Raw genomic sequence first — 26,638 nt, forward strand, 5'->3', positions numbered from 1 at the left:
CGACCAAAGGCCGCCATCGTTTGTGGACTTTGTGCAGCCTTTCGGTGATTTTGTTTGTTTATTTATTCTGTCTGTGTATCAGCAGCGGCTCCTGGAACTGTACCAAATCTAGCTAATTATACACTGGTGACTCCCCCGGCAGGCAGGGTCGATGTGTGGCGATGGGTGTCTGTGTGTGAAAGTGAATGAACACACGCTCGCGAGTGTTTGTATATGCTTGTGTTTCCTAAGCCAACAACACGGCACTTTGGCCGGTTGCAATCAGTTAGGGATGGCATATGGTTGGTTATGTCCACCCTGGCCAGGGCCATCCTGGCTGGTGGGTGTTTGATGGTTTCGAGAGGAATACACACACGCACGCACAGATTCATTTATAGAGCTGGAATTAATTGCTCTAGTTCATCCCCATAGTTGGGAGGCTGTAAGAATGATGTTCCATTCCAAGTGGGTTTTGATTATGACAGTTTGGAAGTTGGTCACTGCCCGCGGGCACAACATTGACTTGAATCAATGCCAGCGGAACATAATGATCGGCTAGCTGTATTATGAGGCCTCCGATAGTTATGACAACCCAGTTGCGGGAGAACTAGCCACGGATTTGTATAATCGGATTCACAATAATTATGACAACAAATGATGTAATGCATCGAATAAATTTGTAATGTAATCGACACAGCGGTTGCCAGCAAAATTTTTGAGTTCCAACCCAAAAAATACAGTAATCTAATAGTAGTTGGTTTCGGTGGACCCTGACCATTTTATTGGCCTGACATTTAGGGTGATTTTACAGGCGAAACATGTGGATTTGGTGTGGGGGAAGATGATGACCACGGTAATCACCACGTTTATACAGATCTTCCACCTAGTGAGGTACTCTGTCAGATCATCAAGGCGTCGTTGGAGTTTTCCACTATGATATGATCAGATAGTTGTGGATGATTCTCTCCAGGTAGCTGGGAAGGTTGAAGCGTTGTAGTTTGTAACACCTTTTCACCCAGTAACACCCAGTAACGCCATGGCAGAGGTTTTGGAGACAAACCTGTTCCGCCCGAGGACGTAGGTAACTCGGTTCAGGAAACCAAACTACTCCTCGGGCAACATTTTGTGATTTTCGGCAAACTCTAGTAGCCGGTGGCTTATTGCTTTTGCAAATAATTTGAATCAATGAGGGTACACTAATGGGATAATAACTTTTGGAAAAGAAAGCTGCTTGGCTGACTTGTGCTTGAGCTCGAGGTTTAAGATGTTGCCTAAACCTGGGGCCTTAATGTTTTTCGATATTTCGATATAGACCGTCAATTTATCAGCTGAGATTTACAACTTCTCCGAGAAGTCGTTGGGACTAATATGGATGTTGTTAGCATGCTAATTCATGTAGACTAACGATGTTCTGTCCAAGATTTTGCAAGCTGATGAAGTGACGACCGATTCAAAATCCACCTCTGCAGAAGTTACTAAGTGATCCTAAAGTCACTGTTGTTTTGACATGGCTTGAATTTAGGAAATTTGAACAATCTCCAGGACGGCTCCACGCAGTCTGAGAGAACACTGATCTCATTAAAGATATCGCTATTTCTGAGGTCCGCCATTCTAACCTTATGTTCATGCGATTGTAACATGTCTTAAGCGCAGGCAGCCCGCTGGCACAGTCTGCGTATGACGTGTATTGATGGTCAAAGTGTTGTCTACCTAACAAACCTTTAGTAATTGCTGCCCTCGAGTCACCGAAATCGCCTGTTGATGAAGCGCAGCTGCAAATCGATGTCCTTCTAATCCTCAAGGTACGCATCGTAATGGTTGTTGGAATGAACGACCTGCTGGAAACATTCCCAGTTTACTCGTAGGCAGTGTCGTCGGAAAAGCTGTAGACGGTTGAAGAGCCAATTTATGTCCCACCGAGCTGCGGTCCGAATCTGATACACGACTGGCCACGATATGTGGCTGTCCATGTTGATAACGAACATGTATAGCGTGGCATAAGCCCCAGATCGACTCAACCGGGTGAAAGAATCTGAGTTCAAAATTATAAAATGAACTTTTTCTTGGTTATTGCTCCAAAACTCCACTTTCCGATTGTTGCGTATTTCCCCAAGCTTCGAAGAGCACTCATTGATTTAGGAGACTGTATACTACGGTGAGAGAAATAACGCGACAGAAGTAGTGACTTCTACTGCCACAGTCTCGATATATTTCAGCTGCTATCTCGATAGCAGGCGACAGCTGAAGCTTCTTTGAAAACCAATAGCAACGACTCATCCCTTGGAGTTTGGCCGATAAATTCTTACCACCTGAATGTGTTTACTTAACCTTGACTTATGATAGGTTTCCGTGCTGAATGCTACGTCAATATCCTTTTCGTTGAGTAAAAAACCAGCTCGATGACTTTGCCCTTAAAAGAACAAGCGTTCCAATTGACCAGACCCACTCTGGTGGCCATTTTCGATCTTCATGATACCCAGAGTAATGATCAGTCGAATTCGATTTAAAATTCACGAAAGCGTGTGGTAAGCTGCATGAAAATTAGCGCCAGCTGATCTGATGTGCATAGTAGAGCTTAATTCCTGGGAGGGTCGTTTTCATGTTGCCGGCGGAATCCATGTTGAGAAAGTATTAGCCACCAGTTGGTAGATGGAGGTTGTACACCCGATTCTGTTTTTACACGGATTTTTTTTACACGGCCGTGTAAAAAAAAATCCCATACAAATTTTTTGCAAAGTTGCTCCATTTTGCATGATTCGTCGAGAAATCATAAAACTTTTTTTACACGGTTTTTCAAATTTTGAACTGAAAACTTTTTTTACACGGAACGCATCCCTCGTGTAAAAAAGAATCGGGTGTACTCGATTACTGGCTTGGAATCGAAGATGTATCAGCGGTCAATCTTGTTGTGGCTGAAGTGATGGAAGAACCGTGATCTGTTCTGAGAGTTCTGCTGAGTGAGCGCCGCAGATGGTACTAACTTCGACCTTGACTAGTTTCGTGTAGATGCCATGCAAATCTCCCTGAAGTCTGCTCGTTTCGAACACTTCCTGGTGGTCGCACGATGTTGTGCCCCAAAGTTTACACACTTGATGTCTGCTTCATCCATCCTTTCATATGTTGTTCCACGGATCCATATGACAGTTCCTTATACCGTGTACGAATTGGCATCAATTCCGACACTACGTCAAGCCTTGAAGTACCGGTTTGCACTTTTGCCACTCAACCACAGTGTAGTTGATGATTTTGTGGCTTTTGAGGTCCTTCTGAGGTCTAACTGGCCACGGTTTTTTTCAGGCTTTGTCGAGCTTGGCGATCTTGAAGATGTTCTCGAATTTGAGTTAGCAGTCCGACAGTATTTTCCACCGCTGTGCAGTGTTTTCCATGCAAGAATAGGAAGGACAATTAGCTATACCGGGTTATATTTCTAGACCAACATGTGAAAAGGGCATACAGCCAAAATTTATTCTTTTCGGTTCCTCATCTACATAGCTTTTAGGGTGCCAATGAAAATCGACTTTTCGAATTAAAAAAAACGGGTAGTGCTCAAAAGTTTCATCTCCTCGAAAAAAGTCCCTATGCAAAATTTCAGCTCAATCGGACTTCGTTAAGAGTATGACCAAAGCGGTCAAACTTCGACTGTTTTGAAACAAAAAAATTCCCAAAAGGTGGGAGGGGGGGTGCTATGCAACGTACACACCAGTCAAGCAGTTTGACGAACATTGACTCCGCCCCCAAGAAAACGCTTCGGTTGCTGCTTTGTTTGAACGTGTGTGAAGTTGTTCGAACAACCATTTGACAGTTGGCGGCTCGGTTGGAAAAAAATAAAACGGTTTGATTTTGCTTTGAGTTGTCGGGGGTGGAGTCAAGGTTCGCCGAACATGTTTGAGCATTTGTAGTGAAGTTGCACAAACCCCTATATATTTTTCGATGGTTGGTGCTCAAGTTGGTGATTCGGTCGCTCGTGTGTGATATTGTTGGTCGAATAAATTGATTGTTCGTGCCGCTGTTGGTAAAACTTGATGGATGTTTGAATAAACAAGAGGTGGAGTCAATGTTGTTCAAACTGCTTGACCGTGTGTACGTTCCATCACGGGAAAAATTCGAAATCGATTTTTTTTTGTATTCCAAATGTCTTAGACATGAATGAAACGTCGTTATTTGGTGTTATTTAAAAAAAAATGACAAAAAATTACTTTTTGTGACTTTAAAAATATTTGAAACTTGGAACTTTTTTCAAAAGCAAAATTTGTTTTGTTTGATGCCAAATGTCTTAGAAATGCATGAAACGTCGAGATCTGGTGTTATCTAAAAAAAAACTTTTTGGGACTATTTTTTGAATTGATTTTTTTTCATGTCAAATATTTTAGAAATGCATGAATCGTTGATATCTGGTGTTGTCATGACGTTTCATGCATTTCTAAGACATAAGGCAACGAAAAAAAATAGATTTCTAAAAAAATTCAAGTTCCAAAAATGAAATCAAGTCAATCAAGCTTAAGCTTGAGTTTGAGCTTGATTAACTGCTCGTAGTTGCTACGCCATTATGACCAGATCAGCTGTTCTTGCACAGGGAACCAACAGATGTTTGCATGGGACTAGCACACATCTTCAATGTGCAAGTACTGGTGATCTCATTTGTTAGTTCATACTGGCGCCTGCCACGTCAGAATGCAAGTCAATGTAGGGAAGGGGGAGGAAATGATGATGCAATCACTCGCCCACTGCAAGCCGAATATACCTCTGCACTTGCCACGAATTCATGCGGAATTCGTTGGAATTTTTGGGTTAGGTTCGAGAGGCAGAGGTCCGTCTTAGTTAACGAGCTGCCAATGTGATAGATAGGAGAAAGCAACTGATGGAATTTCTAATTGGATGTAGGAAACGAGCTCTATAGTTCATTTCCAATTCTAGCAGATTACTGTTAGAATACTCAAGTTGAAGGTATAGGAATAGTAATGGAAACGGTTTGGAAGTCCATTTTCAGTTCTAGCGATTGCTAGAACATGAGAAATATAGAGAAAGATACAAAGTAGGAGAATGGAACAGACCTGGGATTGAAACCACGACCTTCTGCGTATGAGACAGAAGCAGTAGCCATATGACTACCAAGCCCGTTTTCAAATCAAGTCAATCAAGTCCCAAAAAGTCAATAAAAAATATTCGAGATAACACCAGATCTCGACGTTTCATGCTTTTTTAAGACATTCGGCATCGAAAAAAAATTGATTTCAAAAAATGTTTTATGTTCCAAAAATTTTAAGTCCCACAAATTCAATATTTTCAAAGAAAAGTATTTTTTTCTGGGTAACGCCAAATCTTGACGTTCCATGCATTTCTAAGACAATTGGCATCAAAAAAATTTTGATTTCGAAAAATTTTCTAAGTTCGAAAAATCTTTAAAGTCCCAAAAAGTCATTTTCTTCCAAAAAAATTTTTTTTTCGGTGTAGCACCAGATCTCGACATTTCATGCATTTCTAAGACAATTGGCATCATTTTTTTTTATTTCGAGAAATTTTCTTAGTTCCAAAAACTTTCAAAGTCCCAAAAAGTCTTTTTTTTATCGGTGTTTTTCATGCATTTTTAAGACATTTGGCATAAAAAAAGCGATTTCGAATTTTTACCGTAACCGCTCCCCACCCCCATTGGAAAATTTTCAAAACAGTCAAACTTTTACCGCTTTGGTCAAACCCTTAACGAAGTCCGATTGAACTAAAATTTTTCATAGGGACTTTTTTCGAGGAGATGAAACTTTTGAGCACCATCCGTTTTTAAAATTCGATGGACAAATTTTTCCTTTAATACATAGACAAAGAACCGGAAAGAATTAATTTTGACTGATACGTCACTTCCAAATGTTGGACTTAATTTATCCTGCTGTTTAATTCACATTTGTACACAACGGTACAATTGTTCAACAAATTCTGTCAGCAAATTACGCTATCCAAGATTGCACGATTCCGAAAAAGTCATTAGAATTAAACCGATCTGGCCAAAAATGACGTTTCACCGAAACGGAAATACGGTCGAAGATGTAGTTCAGCTGAACTGGTCATTGGTGGAAAATGTCGTTTGGCCAGGCCATTTAGCCGAAAACCGTGGTGATAAATTTTGCCTCAGTCATATGAACGCTGGAAAGTAAACCTAATCTATTATGTTTTGCCCCTGTCGTTTCCCATTACTGGTAGTCGTAAGTAACTATCGTTTTCCATTTCCACTGGTGGTCGTAAAAATGTTAAATTGTAGGGAAAACATATTGTTTATTTCTGATCAAAAATGTATGTTGTAAATGTCGCACCAAAAAATGATTTTACGGCAAGTTTTCAAACTGACTTAACATGCATTAAAAGTCAATCGAATGGATGCATTTCCTGCTAACAGTTGCATAAACATGAGATACTCAATTAAAATCTACATAAGCTAGGCTCACATTCGAGTCGAAGTGCTCAATTGACATAGATATTTCTTATATCGGAAATACCGTTTGGCATAATAAATAGTCGTTTGACAGAAAGGGCCATTTGGTTGAGAAAATCATTTGACCAGATGGTAAATGTCGTTTGCTGAACCATATAGCCGAATTTATGAACGAAAAAAGTGTTCTCACTTCTTAATTCTAACTGGTTAATTTTTTTCACACTTTCCACAGTCAGACGTTTGAGCTAATATAAAAAGAGATGGAAAGAATAAGAAATGAGATGTGAGAAGTGAGACGTCTCACTACTCACTTCAAACTCTTGATTTCTCAATTCTAATGTTTCACTCTATCTACGCACTTCTCCCTTTGCACAGTGAAAAATGGAAAGTGCTATATGAAGTGTTGGGAGTGCTAAGTGAGACATCACGTTTCTTACTTCTAATTTCTCTCTTTTTACATCACGCTTCTAACTTTTCACAATCCATTTCACCTCTTATTACTCATTTCTCACTTCTAAATTATCATTAAGCACTTCATACTTTTCATGTCCTATTTACTAATGTCGTTTAGCAAACGATATTAACGGTCGTATGATTTGTTCGGTCAAACGACATTTCTGGCAAATGGCCTTTTCTGTCTAACGATCATTTCGGCTAAATGGCATTTTCGGTCAAATGCCCTTTTCAGCCAAACAACTTTTTCACGAACCAAAGAGGAGAAACGGTTCGGCCAAATTACCAGTTTGACTTAATAGCATTTTCGACCGGATGTAAGTACCTCTCGGCCATATGACATTTTTGATTAAACCGTTTTTTTTTTCGGCCAAAAACCTTTCCGACAAAAGACATTTTAACGTGTTTAACGTGTTGTTCGGCTAAATGGCTTTCAGTCGAATGTTTATCGGCCAAACGAACCTTCCCCGTTGCAGTCACTGATCCATGGATAGTCACAATGATCACGTTAGTATATTGTCGTTCTGCTGTTGGCATCAGCTCTTGTTAAGTATCGTGTAGAAAAAAAATCAACACCAGGTTGATCTTAATAGATAGAATAAAGATTGATCTGATTCCTAATTCTTATCCGTCAATGGTATCGAATTAAACCCACATTTTTCAGAGCACAAGAAACGGTATGAACAAATAATTTCGAAAGTGGTGCCATTGGTGGCACATTGTAATTGAAAAACAATGTTTGAATGAAAAGTTTTAACAAAGGTAACACATTCAGAGCTTTGCATTTAAAAACTCACGCCATTGTTTATTATGGCTTACGTGTCGCCGAAGCCATCGATTTCTGAATAGTCATCATATTTTCCCGAATCATATAGCCAAATTCCACAATGTAACGCCTGAATACCTTCTGCTCCAGCCGGCAATCACCCTTTCAAAATAATTCTCCGCATTACGACAGAAGGTGTTAACCGAGTTCCACACATATTTAGCGAGCAAATATGTCGGAACAATGACATTCACTGGACAATCAGCTTCACCGGAAACGTTTCGTCTTCATTAGCGTTCGCCGTAAAGTTAATTGACTATTTCGGATTTATTATCTGCAGCTCGGTAATAAAACTGCGTTACACCTCCCACGTGGTGTGAAACGGGTTAGTTGCATACAACACCCATTACATTGCACATTTACGACGACGGTATAAGCTCACCGGACTCACTAGGCGCTGCGCCAGTCGGTAAAGGATTGTCGTAGTCGTAGATACGAGCTGCACGTGAGATTAACCCGACCAGAGGCACCGATCATTTCCACACCCAATTTCTAGTCCAAACAAGGCAGTTAAGCCGAAGGATGCCGATGCCAGAAGGGGAGGAGGATTCGGGAGGGGCGTAGCGCCAGGGCGCAACAGGAAACAGTATCACAGCTGGCACTACTTGGGGTTTGCGAAGCGAATACAATTTACCAACCATACTCGGCTGCACAAATTGTGTTGCTAATCTGCTTGCCTAGCTCAATCGTAAAGGGGAGATGGATGCAATAAATTAAATTTCATAAATTATATTAAATTCGTCCCCGGGTGAGAACGGTGGGCTTTTCGTACCCTTCTAGCAGGCGTGCTCGGTTAGGGTGGGAGGCATATTATTGGTGAAAGATGAAGACACATTTTAACTAGATTTATTAAATTTGTTGTTGCATTACTATCAATTAAACTAATGAGGAAACATAAATTTTCCATTATTGACTGAAATAAGTTCGATTTCATTTTTGGTATAGCGGTGGCAAAACATGAAGCAAACTCATACACATATTGGTTAAAAAGTTTGTTGGGGGTTTTCAAGATCTGATCGGTACTCGTAATCATCAAAAAGTAAAAAGCCCAATCAAAAGACATCACATAAGAATCAAATCGGGCACAGGACCCTACTGCATTTTCTTCCCCGTGATGCTACCGGTGATGATGGAGGCGGGAGTCACTCAGCTGGAGTACAGTACTCCACCTACGCGTCAGCTCTCGTGAAGTGCTGCAATGAATATTGCAACTATTTAGTCGCCGATTACACACACGATTTCACACTCAGCCAGACAGAATGAGGTTCCGCACGGTTGTTGTGGGCGCGTTCGAGGGTCACACGGAGCGTGATGCGAGAGGGAATTGTTCATTTTTGCGTTGAAGTTTTTGGGTTAGGATAATTATGAATGCTGTAACCATTCCTATTTGCTGCGTACTGAAATAGAGCAAGCTTACTAATGTGACAGGCTCACCTAATTATAAAAATTATAAGGGCCTGATTTTGGGGTCCAGGGAACTGGCCCTGATGCATTATGCGCCTTCTAAAATTTTATTAGGCGAAATTACGGCGAGTTCGGTTGGTTGCCGTCTTTTGGTATAAAAAACGTTATATCGGTACCTGTTTAACAACAGCCGGACGTAGTGGCACGAAACAGCGCCTCCCTGAATTTGTGAAAGAGCTAGTGTTGCTTTTGAAAGCCGTGGCAGATTTGCTCGGACAAGTTCTTCGTGTCCACCCCGATGTCTCGTCATCCATTACAAAACACCTTGGTTTCGTCCACCACTCCCAGTACAGATTCCAGGCGCAAGTTTTGGTCCCTAGGAGTGCTGAATTGGAAGATTTGGTCGAGGCTTGAATAGACTGCCTTCCTGATCCTCATAGAGAAAGCTGTTTCGATTTTTGCCACTTTAATGATCCGCGATATCGTCGAATGATAAATTCCCAATTGATTTACGCTCCATCTGTTGGTTTCCACTGACTGGCAGTGATATGGAAAAAATCTGACCGTATTACAGTCAAATTCAGTCCGAGAGCTAAGAGAGGTTCGCTTTACTGCAGCTCCAGTGACCCATTTTAGACTGCCTGTTAGTATATGACCAGTCTGAAGTATTCTATTAGCATTTCCTCAGTTATTGATTGAAAGCTTTTCTATGCCCGCCATTGCATGAGTATATAGCTTGTGTGGCAAGTAAAATGGATACATTATGCCCAGGTAGTCGAGAATGTTTCCCACCCGAAAACATCCTAGACCGGAGCGAGAATCGAACTCGCCATCTCCGGATTGGCAGTCCTACGCCTTTGCTCGCAACGCTTCTGGAGACCCCTGAAGCCACTTACACAAAAAATTTCACTCACAATAAGCTTATTTGTTTATGCTACCATTATCATTAAGATAATGGAGTCATAAGTAATTTCCTGGGATAACCAATCCAGCACGTATTTTTTTTTTTTTAATTTGGTGTATAAACAAATTGAAACAATCTCAACAAAATAATGCACAAATGGAGGACTGAAACTTCACGGTGGATCCATTAGCTTGAAATTATCTTCAAGGGTCAAACTGTCTGACACACCAAACACAGTAAACCCGCACCGCCGAAATGGATCGATGAATCTCCGCCGAATCTCACTTTTAACATTACTTACAAATTTCCGACAGATCTGGGACCATGTCAAACAAGCCACTCACAATTCCTACGCGAAAGCTTACACTATATTCATAAACGGTGTACACTAAAATCACACCGGAATTGAACAATTTGGAAAACTGTAACGGAAGCAAAAATAAACACACCCCGGCACACTTTGATCGTCTCATTGTTTTTGTTGTCATAATCGAATGGAGTCTGTAAAATATGTGAATAAAAATTTACTAATTTCGTATGATCCCAGTTTTAACATTGATTTTGGTAGATTGTAGAGCTTAATTTTCTTTTTAATTTTTATTCAGAAAACAAGGTTAATTTATTAAATACAGTTCGATCCATTTGCCGAAGAGTTCCTTCCTTTTATATTGAGTCTTTTCTTTCCTCTTCTATTGAAAATCACTTCTATTGGCCCACACATTCATTCAGAAAGAAATGTGTCCGTGATTACATGCAAACGCTTGAAATGAATCCCCACCGAGAAAGAATAAGCTCCGGGAAAATCCACCCAAACTCATATGCCGCTCCGCGCCACCAACCGGGCGGGTTTCCATAAATCAGGTATTCGTAGAACCGCAAGCACTTCAAGAATGGCGAAATATTTTAATTGAAATACCGCTTTGCCGGTGCAACGAGCGTCCCGTATTTCGCGTTCCTGCTTGATTTAATTTTTACCTCGCTCCCACGTTGGCGGTTTTCATATTTGCATTCTACTCGTAGATCGTTGCGTACATATGGATATTGACTTTTACTTTATGACTGTTGCGTTTATTGATATATTTACGAATGTATTAATCAATTTATTGACTGTTGCAATCTAACTTCAATTAACTGCAGCAATTCGCTTGGATGATGTTTCACGATGATGAAATTAATGCCGTAATTGTTTGCTTGCGCCTTTTGTGGTGGTATGCATTGAACCGAAGAGGTAGATTTTCCATTTGATATACAATGTAATGGATCGTTTATTTATTCCTTGCGAAATTTACTTGGATAATAAATCATTCTACTAGCGAAATTAGGCAATAGTTGAATAAATCAAACATGCGCTTAGCAGTGTTCTGATCTGATCTGATAAACGGTTTAACGTGCAGCACTTATTTAAACAAATAATTCTAATACAAATAGATGACTGAAGAATAAATAGTACTTTTTTATTCTATTTTCCTAAGTGATGAAGTAATTGTTGAAAATCACAACATCACTAAAGAATAAAAAAACGATTCTAGAATTCTTATTGAAAAAACGCCTTTTCATTTGTTTTACAGAACCGCCAATCTCTACCCCACACTGCGATCGTCTTTACGGTATCTTCGCTGATCCCGCCAAGTGTGACGTATTCTGGAACTGCTGGAGCGGCGAAGCCTCTCGCTACCAGTGCTCTCCTGGACTGGCCTACGATCGCGAAGCTCGCGTCTGCATGTGGGCCGATCAGGTCCCAGAGTGCAAAAACGAAGGTACTATCGATGCAAGCAATAGCAACCCCTGTCCAGTTTATCAACTTTCTGTCTTCTGATTGATGTTTTAGAAGTGGCCAACGGCTTCGCCTGCCCAGCTGCCGGTGAAATCTCCAACGCCGGATCCTTCTCGCGACATGCCCACCCAGAGGACTGCCGTAAATACTACATCTGTTTGGAGGGAGTCGCCCGCGAATACGGATGCCCGATCGGCACTGTCTTCAAGATCGGCGATGCTGACGGTACCGGAAACTGCGAAGACCCAGAAGATGTTCCCGGATGGTAAGATATTGCTTTTGTGATCGTTTCGGAAACAATTAACACACTCCTGAAGCACTCCTAATGATTGGCTCTCCAAAGTGTTCGGTATTTGTAACCTCTTTCTGTTCTCTATACTAATTCCATGCCCTCTCCCTTCTCCAAAATTTGTCTCTAATGCAATCAAAAATCACAAAAGTTTCATCATTTCACAACATTAAAACATTTAACTTCACATCTTTCATTTACACCCCCTACAGTGAAGATTACTATGGTGATTTGGACTTGAAAAGCATCCGTAAGAGCGAACTCCTCGCCGGTCTCGCACAGGTCCAGTCGGGTAGTGGCCAACCTGGCAAATCCACTTTTAAATCCAACCGCCCAGCTGCAAAGGAAAACTAAACAATAACACACACACAAAAATAGAAACAGAAATGTACTTCTAGAAGACCTAGAGACCTAGACGCTTGGGACAGTAGCGAAGCTAGTATCTAAGAAGTATTTTTAAAGCAATGAAAAGATCCTCCGACGAACATTCTGCCCCTTGATCAGGAGGACCATAGACTGTTATTAAAGTAAAGATTTTAGATAAGTGATAGTCAGAGAGGAATACTCAAATTTGCAGAATTTTACACAAACTTTTAAAAATCTAAAGGATACTCTTGACTTCTGAAAAAAAAAGTATTTTCGTAATTTTACACTCAAGAGTAGTGAGCTTCGCTCGATCAGAGAGAACACGATTTTAATTTATTTATTTTCTTTCCTCTTAGTTAAGGAGACGTGAAGCACCGACTCTAATCTACCTACAAACAGTGTCCCCCACCCGTCCTTCAATTCCTTGCTCTCCATAGGGACCACTCAATTTACTATGTACACCGACTGAGGAACATTCCCTCATAAAACAAGTTTCAACTTTTCTATGAAAAAGAGAGATTTCATTTGTATGTAAAAAATTGGACAATCAAATGCCTTATACAACAGAAGAAGAAACCTAAGAAAAGAAAAATAAAGGAAAAATCTTAAAAATCAGTAAACTCCACCAAGTTTTCATTGCATCGTTTTCTCGTAACTTTAACCAATTTGTCACATTTCCCATCATTCCTAGTGTTATGTTTTCCCACTGATACATCTTTCTTCTCCAAGAAACTCTTCCTCCCACTCTCTGTCTGTCTGTACTGTGGCATAATGGCTTTCAAATTCTCAAGGACGAACCAAGCCATTTCGGAATGTACCTAACCACAAAAGCTAACCAAGCAGGTCGTAATCGAAGCTATTATAAAAATAAATTGATTGGTGCGTTGAAACGGTATGGGAGCACATTATGCGCCGAGGCTGCAGGGCATATTGAAACGAACCCGGTGTGTCAGATGAGTGTCTGTCTTGTAAAGTGTGAATCGGAAAACAACCTGAGGTGACATGTGATGTCAGCTTTTTTTTTTTTTTCTAGAAAGGCATCATCAGACAATTTTATTTATCCACAATGGTGATTACTTTATATGTATGTCTATATTGCCGTTACGTGCTTAGTTTCCATTTTCCGTGTGCAGATAATTAAATCGCCATATCAGTCCAATTTTAAGTAACATCAATAGTTGCAGAAGCGCACTTTAATAATCCATTCTTCTTCGAAGCTGTGGAACTGCACTTTGTGAACAAGTACCAATAATATGCAGGTTTTTGCCTGTTTTCTCACGAACATAAGAAAAAAAAATTAAATATCATAATAAGAATGCAATCATTTTTAACCTCTCGAATGTTAATTCAATCAATCAATAGCAACTGAATGTTTTTAAAGAATAACATCAAAACTGTTACTTGTAGTGTTAATACGTGCATAATATTTTGGTAGATAATAGCGCGAAGAATTTAAATCATATTTTACTGAAATATTCCAGCTTTCGTAAAAAAAAATCCAAATGACCAATGTGTTGTGCTTTCTGACGTATTTCATTGCATGTGCCAAAAAATGCTCTAAATATGTCAATGAAATACGATTGAGGTGTAATTCTTGAACAAGTTTTGAGCATACGTTATTCAGGACGAGTACAATTACTACAGATCAAGATTTCAAAAATCAGCTGAAAAACTAGAAATTCTGGTGATGGAAAATTTATTTAAAAATAGATGTAAGGTCTATGAGCTATGTAAAAAACTGATAGGAGCTTAAAAACGTTGAAACCACTGGGAAGAACTAGCTTCCGACCAAAACTTGAAAGTGTGGGTGTGACCGGGAGAACGAAAAATAAAAACGCTAGAGGAAATGACGGCTTTGGCAGGTTTTGTTCTATTATTGTCAGGGGGTTTTTTATGACTGATTATGCTCAAATAAACATTCTTTGGATATCAAAGAATATTGTGGCCAAATTTCATAAAATTCGGTCGACAAAACCCCCCTGCCAATAATAAAACAAAACCTGCCAAAGCCGTCTTTTCCCCTATATGAACAAAATAATACGGGAGCAAGAAATAAATCTAGCAAATATGAAAAATATCAGAGATTTACTCCACATTAAGTCATGGCAAAACATGCAACAATGTTTACCTCTTTATGAAATTTCAGGAATAACGTGGTTAAATTTAAAAAAAACATAAGATGCCAACGTGGATGCCATATACGCTATTCGCCATGCAATCTTCACATATATCCACTTTATTTGCCCTATTTGCAAAACGACCATTCGGTCAAATGACATTTCCGGCCAAATGGCCTATTCGACTTTTTTGGCTATATTATATACCTGGCTCTTTCTGCTAAACGACCATTGGACCAAACGACTTTTTTGGTCATATGACACGTGTTTCGATCAAAAAGCTTTCGGCCTAAAGACTTTCGGCCAAAAGTCCTTTTCCTTGTGATTGCTTAATTCTGCATTGATTTGAGTTCTTGTTAGTTCACAAATAAAAATAAACGAATAAGAGAAGCCGGGGAGTATTAAATTTGTGAAAACTTTGTGGAACATAATACTTTTTTAAACCAGTTTCATATGATAGTTATATGCTGATCTTAGAAAAAAAAATCTTGTTCAAGAAAGAAAGGCTCTAATTTTGTCAAATAATATCTACCGAATCTGGAAACTTTTATATGAAACGGAGATTCTAAAACTATTCTTTTATAATGTGTTTGACCAAATACTGCAATACATTTTTTTATTGAGCAAGGACGCCACATACTTGACTGCATGTGCCAGAAAAAGTTCTAAATAGGCTGATGAAAAACGATTAAGGTGCAATTCATACAAAAGTATGGACTTTTCCAGAAACTATTTTTGTTTACATATAGTTTATAGTTTTGTCTACTTTCTTCTAGTGTTGAGTTTTGTCGATTTTATGGAATATAAGTTATCTTTTAGTATTGTTTTTCCTTCGCACGGTTTTGAGGTGTTTGCACAACACAGTTTCAAGTAGTTCCTTTAAATTCCTCATCGATACCCACACTAAATCCATTGCATATGGTCATAACACTTATTTACAGCTATCAAAACTAAAAATATTGTAACCGAAGGAGAATTAGAGAAATTCACAGGGAGTCGGCAAATATGAAAAGTATCAGAGGTTTACTCTACACAAAGTTTGCGGAAACATCGAGGAAATACATGCAAAAATGTTTATCTCTTTATGAATTTTCAGGAACACGTTAAATATTGAACTGTTTTCAACTTTCCACACTCCAAGTAAATACAAAATCGGGGAAGGGTCGTTTGGCCGAAAGTCATTTGGCCGAATGCCACTAGGCCGAACAAACCATTAGGCCGAAACCCATTTGGCCGAAAGGGTCATTTGGCCGAAAGAGTCATTTGGCCGAAAGGGACGTTTGACCGAAAGGGTTGTTTGGCCAAAAGGGTCATTAGGCCGAAAGGGTCATTTGGCCGAACGAGTCATTTGGGCGAAAGGGTCATTTGACCGAAAGGGTCTCAATTCCCATTTCTCATTTCTCACTTTTCACTGTAAAAAGTGAGAAGCGTGAAGTGAGTAGTGAGACGTCTCACTACCCACTTCGCACAACTCACTTTTCACGGTGAGAAGTGAGAAGTAAGACGTCTCACTTATCACTCCTCATTTCTAACTTTGCACAGTGAAAAGTAGTAGTGCAAAGTGGGTAGACAGAAGTCATTCTCTTTCGGCCAAACAACATTCGGCCGAACGGTATTCGGTCAAACTGCCCTTCCCCTTTTCGGCCGAATGCCGTTTTTTGTTAAGTGACCATTCGATCTAACGGCATTTCTGGCCAAATAACCTATTCGGCTAAACGACTTATTCGGCCACATGACCTGGCAAAATATTATTTTCGGCCAAATTAATTTTTCTTCCAAACGACATTCGGCCAAACAGCATTTTGGACAAAAAGACTTTTTCGGCCAAATGGCCCGTTCAGCCGAACGACGTTTGCGGTCAAATGAAATTCGGCCTGACGTGTTACGTCCCAATGACTTTTGGCCAATAAACTCTTCCACTATCGATTGCTTCCGTCTGCTTTAATTTCCTGTTAGTTCACCGATAACATTAAACGAATAAAAGAGACGGGGAAATTTCTAACCTGAAGGATCCCCTTGATCAAACGAAGAATGTTTCGCTGGTCACAATATTGAGATATAAATAAAGCAATAATTAAGCAGATGCGTCAGCTTTTAGCACGACTGTTAATTTTTTACTTATCTTAATCCCTTACAAAGATGCAGCTCCAGTAATGACATGTGGAATAGGCATATTGTGCCGAAGTTGTGGGATTCTGGCTAGCACTTGGTAAGGTGTTTGAAGTTCTCGAATCAGTGGAATTATCGTCCCGGCCTTTTTCCCTTTACTCGAGTGGTCTCAGGCGCTATTCCTGCCACGTTTCCACAAATCAGTCTCATACACGAACGCCGAGCCCTCAGATGGTAGTCTGAGGATACTCGAAAAGCTGTTGAAGCTAGGAAAAAGGCGACCATACATTTAAGATACGTGCTCTGGAGATTTATAAAAAGAAACATTGAAAGTGCCAGTTCTCGCTAGATAGGAGCAGTGAGAGGATTTCCTCGACCCGATGAATTCCTCGCAAACAGCAGCAGAACTGTGAACGAAGGTCAGATTCACTTGTCATAAACGAGTTACTGCAACCTATGTCCAGTCATATATGACACTTGTATCCACTCTCATCATACGGCTATCCCCAGGAATTTAAAAAGCCAATCAAATGAGAAAACTTGACCTTAGAGAACTCACAGGTCCCCCAGGTCGTTCACCACCCTTTCTCATTTGTAGAGCTAACTTTTTCTCTAGCTAGGAACAATGGAAAATCCACGGGGGCTGATGGAATTGGGTACTCAATGCTAAAGCGTCTGCCCCTTTCAGGTGAAACACTATTTTCAGACCTCATCAACAAGATATGGGATCAGAGAACTTTCGCGGCCAACTAGACAAGGAGCCTAGTGATTCCGATTTTGGAAAACCAGGTTCCCGGTTGGGATCTCTCTAATTCCAGACCGATTTCTCCATCATCGTGTGTATCAAAAGTGGTTGAGGACAGGTTCGTCAGCCGTCGACTTGGCTGTGTTGCGTTTCGTCCCGGCTACGGAACTTGCCCGTAATTTGCCAACCAAGGGTGTGTGCTCCAGGGCGCCTTCGAGGAAAGGAAACATGCCGTCCTTGTCTCCCTGAACATCTCAAAGTCCGTTAAACCACGCCTAAACTCCTGCTGTGGTGCTTAGGTAGTGAGTCTCTTTGAGAATATTCTGGCTTCAACATTCCTTCTGATCGATCCTTCCAGGTGCTATTTGGTAAAGGACATACAGGGAGAAGGTAGGGATCTGTTCTGGTGATAACTCCGGCGACGACATCTGGCTTAGGGGTTGCGGAAATGCACCCTCACGATCCAGAATCCGAACCCATGCAGATTCCACTGGCATTGAACAAGAAGCTGAAACTCCCTTGCCAATGTAAACTGCTTCATTAAAAGGGGAAACATATCGACGTTCTACGCAGGTCAGTAGCAGAGCTGCTCAACACAGTCTTTTTGGACATGAAACACTGACAGCTCTCGTTCACATCATAGTGTCGGAATAGGAGTATTGGAAAGCGACAGCTTATCGCCTAAATGCAACAAGACTCAGCTAGTGCGAACGCGGTCCTGACCACCCGTAGAAACGTACGGTGTAACAGTAAAGTTACGGTGTACTTTGTAGATTAGACACTTGTCATACTTTTGATTTTCTTTTGAAATCACCATTCAGATTACTATCAGAAATCAACGTAGATGTAACTTGGGAGAGGCCTCCGACTCAGCGACATTCTCATAAGTACCGCGGTGTTGGATATTTGGAAGGGTATTCGTTGGGTCAGGATTTGCCTGTAGCTGACAATGTGACCGTGGTATATCTTACACCATAACTCACCACGCAAAGGTGTGTACCCAGCGTAACGGGGGTCTGACCACCCGAAACAATCCTGAATTAAAAGCATTATCACAAATATACCGTGTACCACCACCTTTGCTTGGATATCTGTGCCCTGCAGAAATCCGGAAAACACTACCACCGATCTGCTGACTGGGACAGGGTAACAATGCCAGACTTTTACCACCTCTGTGCCCTCCATACCTCCGTTTCCAATGGACGAGATCCAGTACCACGCAAAAGAGACAATCGGCTCATAGAGCGAAAGGTAAAATTTGAATGCACAGCAAGTCATTCACAGACTTCTAATCGGGCATACACGCCTCTCCCACAATTTTGGTTATGGGCCCTCCCGATATTTAGGTGGGGTCTGCGGAGTTCTTAAGGACACGCCTCGCGGAATCCAAATTTAACAGTACTCGAGTTTTCAAGAGCACACCACTCGATACAGAGTAACGCCGAACTGTAATTTATCTCATTTCACGCATGCTGCAACGCATAAAAGCTGAAGTAATCAAAATGACAGTCGTCCGTTGCTTCCTCATTAGTTTTTTATTGAAAGCGCGAGTACTTTTAAATTTAGATAAGTGAGAAAAAACGTCTAACTTCTCACTTGTCACTAATCATTTCTCATTTCTCACTTCTCACTGTGAAAAGTGAGACATCTACTCATTTATAACAGTCATTTAGTGAGCGAAATGAGAAGTGCGACGTCTCACTTCTCTTATCTCATAAATCATTTTTCACTTCATACTGTAAAAAGTGAAATGTGCGCAGTGAGTAGTGAGACGTCTCACATCTTTCCTCGCACTACTCACTTTTCACAGTATTAAGTGCGAAACGAAAAATGATTAGTGAAAAGTGAGAAGTGCGACATGTCACTTCTTACTAATCATTTCTTACATCTCACTGTGAAAAGTAATAAGTGAGAAATGATCAGTTAGAAGAGAGAAGTGAGACGTCTCATTTCTCACTTATCATTTCTCACCACACTTCTCACTATGAAAAGAGAGAAGTGCGAAATGAAAAGTGGGAAGCGAGAAATTATTAGTGTAAAGTGAGAAAAGAAACGTCTCTTTTCTCACTCCTCATTGCTCACTGTGAAAAGTGTGAAGTGCTATGGAAATAATGAGTGAGAAAAGAGAAGTGAGGCGACTCCTTTCTCGCTTATCGCTTTTCACTTTGAAAAGTGGGATTAACAAAATATAAAGAGATATGTCCACAGTAAGAACTGCGGCTATGCGGCTAAATAACCTATTTGGCCAAATGACCTATTCGGCCAAAAGGCCTGTTCGGCCAAATGACCTATTCGGCCAAATGACTTTTACATAAAAAAATAGGAATAGGTAGTAATCAATGCAAAAGCATTGAAAATTATGGATAAATGCCATATATTCCCCCAAAATACTTTTTTGACCTTCTTATGGGATTTTTTTAATACATTTTACGATCAACGAGAAAGCCATCATCGCCGCTAGGTGGATGAATCTGGATTTTTTGTAAGTCATCTGAATGTTGAAAGAAAGTTGATGCCCATTTCGTTCACGTTAACAAAATCAAATGGACTAACATTTCGAATGAATTGGATTTATTCCAATATTTAGGTCGCCCTTAACACTAATAACGTAGGGTCTATGGAGGAAGAGAGTAGTGTGTCATTCAATGCAATTTATTCACTACAGGTCCAGTTGAGTGTGCCTTTTGTTCGTGTTAAAAGATCAAAAAGTGTAAACAAATTGATCGGCTGATAACTGACACATTTTTTTTGCTTTATTTACGTGATTTTTAATTTAACAAAAGTTCATCACGAAAAAACTCGCACATGGTTTCATTCATGAAATGTGAGTTTGACGTCAGCGTTCTTTTTTTTCGGCACATATCAAACGATGAGTCAAATATCAAACGAACGACTGTGAGATCATCATCATCATCATGCAAACAGCATTGATCACATCGCTCCTGATTTTACAGTTATTAGTAAGGATTGTGCCAGTTTATAATTTGCTGAGTGCTCGATAGATCGTGTTAAAGTGCGAAGTTACGCGACTCTCGGTATGCACCGTTGCAGTTGTGTGAGATTTTCTCTTCACCGCCGGAAAATCCAGGTAATAAATAAAAGTTGATAGATCGTGTCTCATTAGTGCGCGTCGGTTCGGTCATAGAAGCGTGATTCTCAGTACGCAGAAGTAACCGGACTTACATTGCGTTAGTTTTCTCTTCACTACGTGGCCATTAAGGTTAAACAGTTTTTGTTTAAATGACAGAACGACCACAAGATCACAGATTTTTTTTCTAGTCACTTTTCACATTGAGAAGTGAGGTCATTACCTATTCAGCTAAATGAACTATTCGACCAAATGACCTATTCGGACAAATGAACTATTCGGCCAAATGACGTATTCGGCTAAATGACCTGTTCGGCCTAATAACTTTCAGTCTTATGGTCTGTTCGGCCAAATGGTATCTTTGGCCTAGTGGCATTCGACCGAATGGTTTCGGCCAAACGGCCCTAGTGTGTTTAGTGATTTAGTTTGAAGAACCGACCACTTCTAACCCCTAATAAAGCCAAAGAAGAATATAACAAGTATCTCAGAATATTTTAAATGCTATAGATATTGTGTTCTAATAGTGCTAGCAGGAATGATGTGTATGTGCGCATGACACAACGTCTTGTTTAGTACATTGCATTGGTCTTCCCCAATAACACAGAAATGCTAGGTTCCGGGTTCAACAAGTTCTGTCGATTACCCGAAAACATTCTTGTTATTTGTTGTTCCTACCATACATGCTGCCTTTTTCTCAGGTGAAATGAATCATAGCCCGATGTTGAAATTACCTCATGGTTCTAGATATACAATTTTCAACAATGAAGCGACGGATAGCTTTGCCTCGAAGCAAAAAAGTTTAAAAATATCTTGTGTAGGTGTGTCGAACACAGATCGATTGAGATTGTGTCAACAAACCTCACGAGCAGAAGGATGAGTCAAACTTTTCGAATACTGAGATTGTTGTCCATCCAGTATCTATTAATCTACCGATCGTACCGAATCGTCTATGCTAATTCGATTATTCAAATCTTAAGTTTTACTGCTTGATTATTTCTTAAAATGTTTCTTCACTTCCTAATGAGCGATTCCAACAATTTGGTTTTTTCTTTACATGTCAAATACAAATTATATCTCAATATAGTTTCACAGATAAAATGCAACAGGTACACAAGAATCAATAAAAATATTGTTTTAATATTTACTTTGTACAGTAACCGATTTAGTTGAATTTTCTGTTATTTTAAATGGCAATTAATATTAACTACAATAGATTAATAAATGCAACCAAATTGAATTGAATAACGAATGTATATTTGTTTTACGGGGAAAGTTGCTTTTCTACGTGACGCTAAATATCCAACATACAGTTTTTTGCGTAGGTATACTTTTACTTTAGTTGGGGCGAACGCTTACAACTGTTTCCATAATAATGCTACCCATTGATATCGAGTAGGATTCCTTATTTTATTGAGGAACATTATTGTTTTCAATAATTTCTAAAACAAAATCGGAACATCTCATTGAAACCCCACTACATCTACTACAGGTGTTCTTCCATTAGGGGACGGCTACCTTACCACCAAAAGATGCCATGGAACCAGTATTTCATCGTGCTTTACATAGCTATGTGTTAAGTACATCATATTCAAAAACACTCGGTTTCCTGACGATTAAACGATCAAATGTGTGAAAATCACCTTATCAATCTATCAAGTAGCTTTGTCGCAAACGAGCTTCAATAAAAACAATTGGCATGATAACAGTTTCATGGTTTTTTGCAATTCTGTTCTGCCACCACATTGGGTTTAGAGTTTATGGTAAGCCTTGCGTAGATGTAAACGTTTCTAATTTAATTGTTGTTCACTGAACAGATCTGTGCATCTCACCACAGAGACCGTGTGAAATTCATGTTCGCTCTACTCGGGTGTTTGCGATTAGGGCGAGTCACACAATTCTGGAGTTGTTTCCAAACTTCCTCTTCTAAATGATGCACTTATCCATTGGTTATCTTTTTAATCTATTTCTGTCAGAAGTTTGGGCAACTTTTGCGAAACTGCCAAAACTTTCAAAAACAAAATGTCCCACATCTACCTCAGAGTGAAATGTGTGTTTTTGTCATGATATTATTTGATTTTCATACAGCTAACGCTACCAATAAGCCTTATATGTTTGTTCAGCAAAATACACTTTGAATCCTCCTAATCTCCATTGCGCGCCGACTGTTTTGTATCTCTTCCTAATTCATTCACTTTTCCCAGGAGCATGTGTTGATGCACGTTATGGTTCGATTGTTGTTGGCTTTCACTCTCTGCTAATCAAATTAATTAATTTGCCCAAGTTGATGCTGTTTGATGTTGTTTGAGAAACGTGCCGAAATTCGATTAGCACACATGTGCACACCAATGGAATGTAAATCTGTTTTCGGCGTAGTGCACATTCGGTTCGCGTTGCTGCGTTGCCAACAGTACAGTCGCTTTCATTAAAGTGCGTTTAGTTCGTATTAACGTAAGAGCATTTATTAAAACGAAAAAAAAAATAACTGTGATACCTCACCACGAAACATGATTGTGTACATTACGAAAAATGTTAGTTTGAAATTTTCGCACCATTAAAAAACAGGAATCATATTTTATTTATATCGATTGCACCTGAAAACTATGGGGAATAACACTTTATTAGGATTGCCACAGTTAGCATCCGTTGGGCATCAATGGCGGTAGTATGCAGCGGTGGAAGATCGCCGCCGAATGAAAATAGGCTGCATATTGTTGCAAAGAGTGACGGAGGCACGAATGCACACCGATTCATTCAAAGCTAGCGCAACAAACGAGTTTATTGTGTGAAAGCGAGAGCTAATCTAATTTCGCACAACCGAGCGTGTGGGGTGTAATTAAATTACCGTTCTGCGTATGAATTATTTAATGTTTGTTTCCAAACAAATCAAAAGGTATTCGGATGCACTTGATGCGATTGGAGGGTACTCATCGCGTGATGTTCATCGCGGGAAACAAAAAGTTTGCACCGACGTGGGATGAATTTCTTTCGATGGTTTCGTTTGATTATGTGCATTATTATGCAATGCTTAATCGGCACGCATTTCACAGTAAATTGATGGCGACTAACTGGTATTTGGTATTTAATCATACTTAATTAACGCAAAACGATTGAGTCTTTCATTTTCATGTTTTCATTTCTATTGAAGTTGAGATAATTAATTGCCATTTGTATTTCCAGTGAGGACTACTACGGAGATCAAGACATCAAGGCATTACAGAAGAAAGGATACTAGAAGTCATTACATTTAAGTTAAATTAAGTTATTTTGTAAAATATCAGAAAATTTTAAAAACCATTGTTCAACTTTTTTACTGAAAATTCCGAAACGTCCCATTTTTATGTTTTTTACCAAATTTAAACCGAAAACCGTTGAAAAATACTGTCGAATCCTTTGAATCATTCTGTCTTTCATTCTAAGCATAGTTAGTTCCTATCCGTAAGCTCTGCTTTATTTTAGGACCAGGTTTAAGCATACAAGTAACCATTCTCTAGGGCCCCTTCTTAGCCCAGCGGTAAGTAACACGACTACAAAGCAAGATCATGTACAAGGATTCCAGAATCCGCTCTCAATTGATAATGAAAGACGGTTAACGAGGGGCAAGACTTCTCTTTTTATGCAGCATTCACAAATTAACCCCTTTTAGGTATATTCGGTAAATACGTTTGGTATAAAGAAATTCAGGAATAACTGACGTTAGTTAGACATAAATTTCTCTAAAGAATAGCCCTTGGCATAAGGAAGGCCACGGTGCCCCGGTAGACCGTTATTATAAAATAAAAATGTCCATCAAAACCAAGTACAGGGCTCGATTCTTGTGGTAATTCTGCACCCTGGACCAATTTTAAAAAATTATAGGAATCTCGAAATCTTGATTTGAAGTTTTTAATCAAGAATTTTCAAAAGAATCTATATTTTAATTCAATAATATCCCCAAAATACCTTCAAAGCCGTCCAAAAAAGTGTTCCAAGTTGTTTTCAACCAGTTTGCATTTGTTGCCTTTATTACAATTATAAATTTTACAACTGATTAAGCTCACCAAACTGACTTAGGTATGTTTTTGTATGGCTTGGAAGCCGTCTATCTTCAAGAATGCTATGTTCAAAACCATTCATGAATTCACGTGCAGGCTGCAGATTCTTTGTTGAATGCCATTCAGATTAAAGTTTGTATTTTTTTTATTGTATTCACAAATGTATTCGAGCATCAGAAGCAAAGATTGGAGTATGGAAAAAATTGATGAAAAAACCAACAGCTTAAATTTTTGTTTAATGTAGTGTAGTTGTTTAGCATTATATAACAGGTTATATATTCGGCAGATGCTGTAACAATTGAATTGACGGAGCATTATCATATTCTGAGATTTCCCCGCAAAAGAATCATCGGATTAGTAATGACTCCAAATATGGCGGTAAGGTAAGCTCGGCATATAGAATGAGATCTCGAGAACCAAGGAAAACATCAGGAAAAATGCATAAGAGAAAGAAAAAAATGACAAGCTTTGTGCATATTCTTTTGGGTTTTCGGTTACGACGAAGAAATATTAAATTTCTGAACTTTTAAAAACACTTTTAAAAAGAAACAAAACGAACCTTCGCTTATCTCCGTCACTACACATCTAGTTCGGAATTGTTAATACGATTTTAAAGTTGCTCGAGAAGAGCCATGTTGAGTAAATTTATGGGTGAACCAAGTACAGATGAGGTATCAACAAGTTACATAGAGTTCACTAGAATCCCGATCTTTCAGATTACGGCATTACTCTGCTTAAACATTAACAACTTTCTAATTAATATTTCAATCCGCAGTTTCTGAATGATTTCAAAAAAGTGTACGCAAGATACACTGCTGCTAACCGCAAGTCAGACTTATCTGTATATGGACGCCATATCCAGATAAGTCTAACTTGCGGTTAGCGGCAGCACAGCTCTTTGAAACACGAGCATGGTTTTAAAAAAGCAATTGATGGATTTGCTAGCAGCCGCAGCTTCCATGCACGTCTAAGTACCATATCTTGAATTATCATGTTTCTGAGTTCTGTAGAGGTACAGGAATAGGTTTCGGCTTACATATCAAACATGCTTTTTCTAGTCCGTTGATTGGAACTTTGACGAGATTTGGCAGCAAAGATCGGTTAATAAGTGCTGTGATCGAGTATAACAGCTTCTAACTACTATTATTCTACACGAACTCTGCTATTACTTCTCTCCATTATGAACATAAACACTAAATTAAAATTAATTTTTACCTTTCATTCTATTAAACATTGTAAGCAACATTTATACTAAACCCGAGCAAGTTCGCCATACAAAAACATACTTAAATCAGTTTGGTAAGATAAGTCAGTTGTAAATATTTATAGTTCTAATAACGGCAACGCGTGATTAGGGCCATCTTTGGCGTTGTGCAAGAGAATGGTGTGTGGCGGCGAAGGTTGAAACAAGAGCTCGCCCAGCTCTACGGCGAACCCAGTACCCAGAAGGTAGCTAAAGCTGGAAGGGTACGATGGGCAGGGCATATTTCAAGAATGCTGGACAGCAACCCTGCAAAGCTGGTGGTTACTTCCGACTGGCAGATTCAAGAAGAATTGAAGGACATCTATCTAGGCGGATTAATCAGGGTTTTTGGTGATATTTTTGGATTCTTATATGGATTCTTTTAAAATTTCTTAACTAAAAACTTCAAATCAAGATTTCTCGAGATTCCTTCTAAGGATTTTTTTAAAAATTGGTCCGGAGGTGCAGAATTACCACAGGAATCGAGCCCTGTACTTGGTTTTGATGGACATTTTTATTTTATAATAACGGTCTACCGGGGCACCGTGAAGGCAGTACAATTCTAGCGCCCGTTTTGCCTTCCATCACACATCCTGATCCGATTCTTGTATCAACAATCAACAGACAAATGCGATATAAATCGATAGTACAATGTTTTATTTTCGTGTAAGAAATGTGTTTGTTTTGCGTCTTTTCCAGAGTGTCGGATCTTGAGTTTTGTTTATTAATTATTTTAGTAGGAGAGGCTGGGGCTCTAGTTGAGCTACTTTTGCTTTCGGATGACACCGTTTCCGGTCGACAGGTCTTAGAAGAGGAACCTACTAGACATTGGTCTATAGCCAACGGGGTGGGCGCGCAAGGCCTCTTTTAGTCGATCGAGGAAGCTTGGAGG

At 39.5% G+C, this 26,638-nt stretch overlaps 1 protein-coding gene across 2 annotated transcripts in view; it reads left to right on the top strand.

Annotated features, from left to right (window-relative positions):
• The window catches only part of LOC134205212 (protein obstructor-E), a 60,073-nt gene extending 36,307 nt beyond the window's left edge, over positions 1-23,766 (top strand). Inside the window, exons 3-5 of one of the 2 annotated variants that reach the window (XM_062680259.1) lie at positions 11,553-11,741; positions 11,813-12,023; positions 23,650-23,766. In XM_062680259.1, coding sequence (XP_062536243.1) covers positions 11,553-11,741; positions 11,813-12,023; positions 23,650-23,704 — 455 coding nt within the window. In that variant the 3' untranslated portion in view covers positions 23,705-23,766. Of the gene's footprint in view, positions 1-11,552; positions 11,742-11,812; positions 12,024-12,259; positions 13,034-23,649 lie in introns of those variants that run through there. The other variant, XM_062680258.1, reaches the window with a different exon arrangement.
• The last annotated feature ends 2,872 nt before the right edge of the window (positions 23,767-26,638 follow it).

This window comes from Armigeres subalbatus, chromosome 1, assembly GCF_024139115.2.
Source record: "Armigeres subalbatus isolate Guangzhou_Male chromosome 1, GZ_Asu_2, whole genome shotgun sequence".
NCBI classification, from domain to species: domain Eukaryota; kingdom Metazoa; phylum Arthropoda; class Insecta; order Diptera; family Culicidae; genus Armigeres; species Armigeres subalbatus.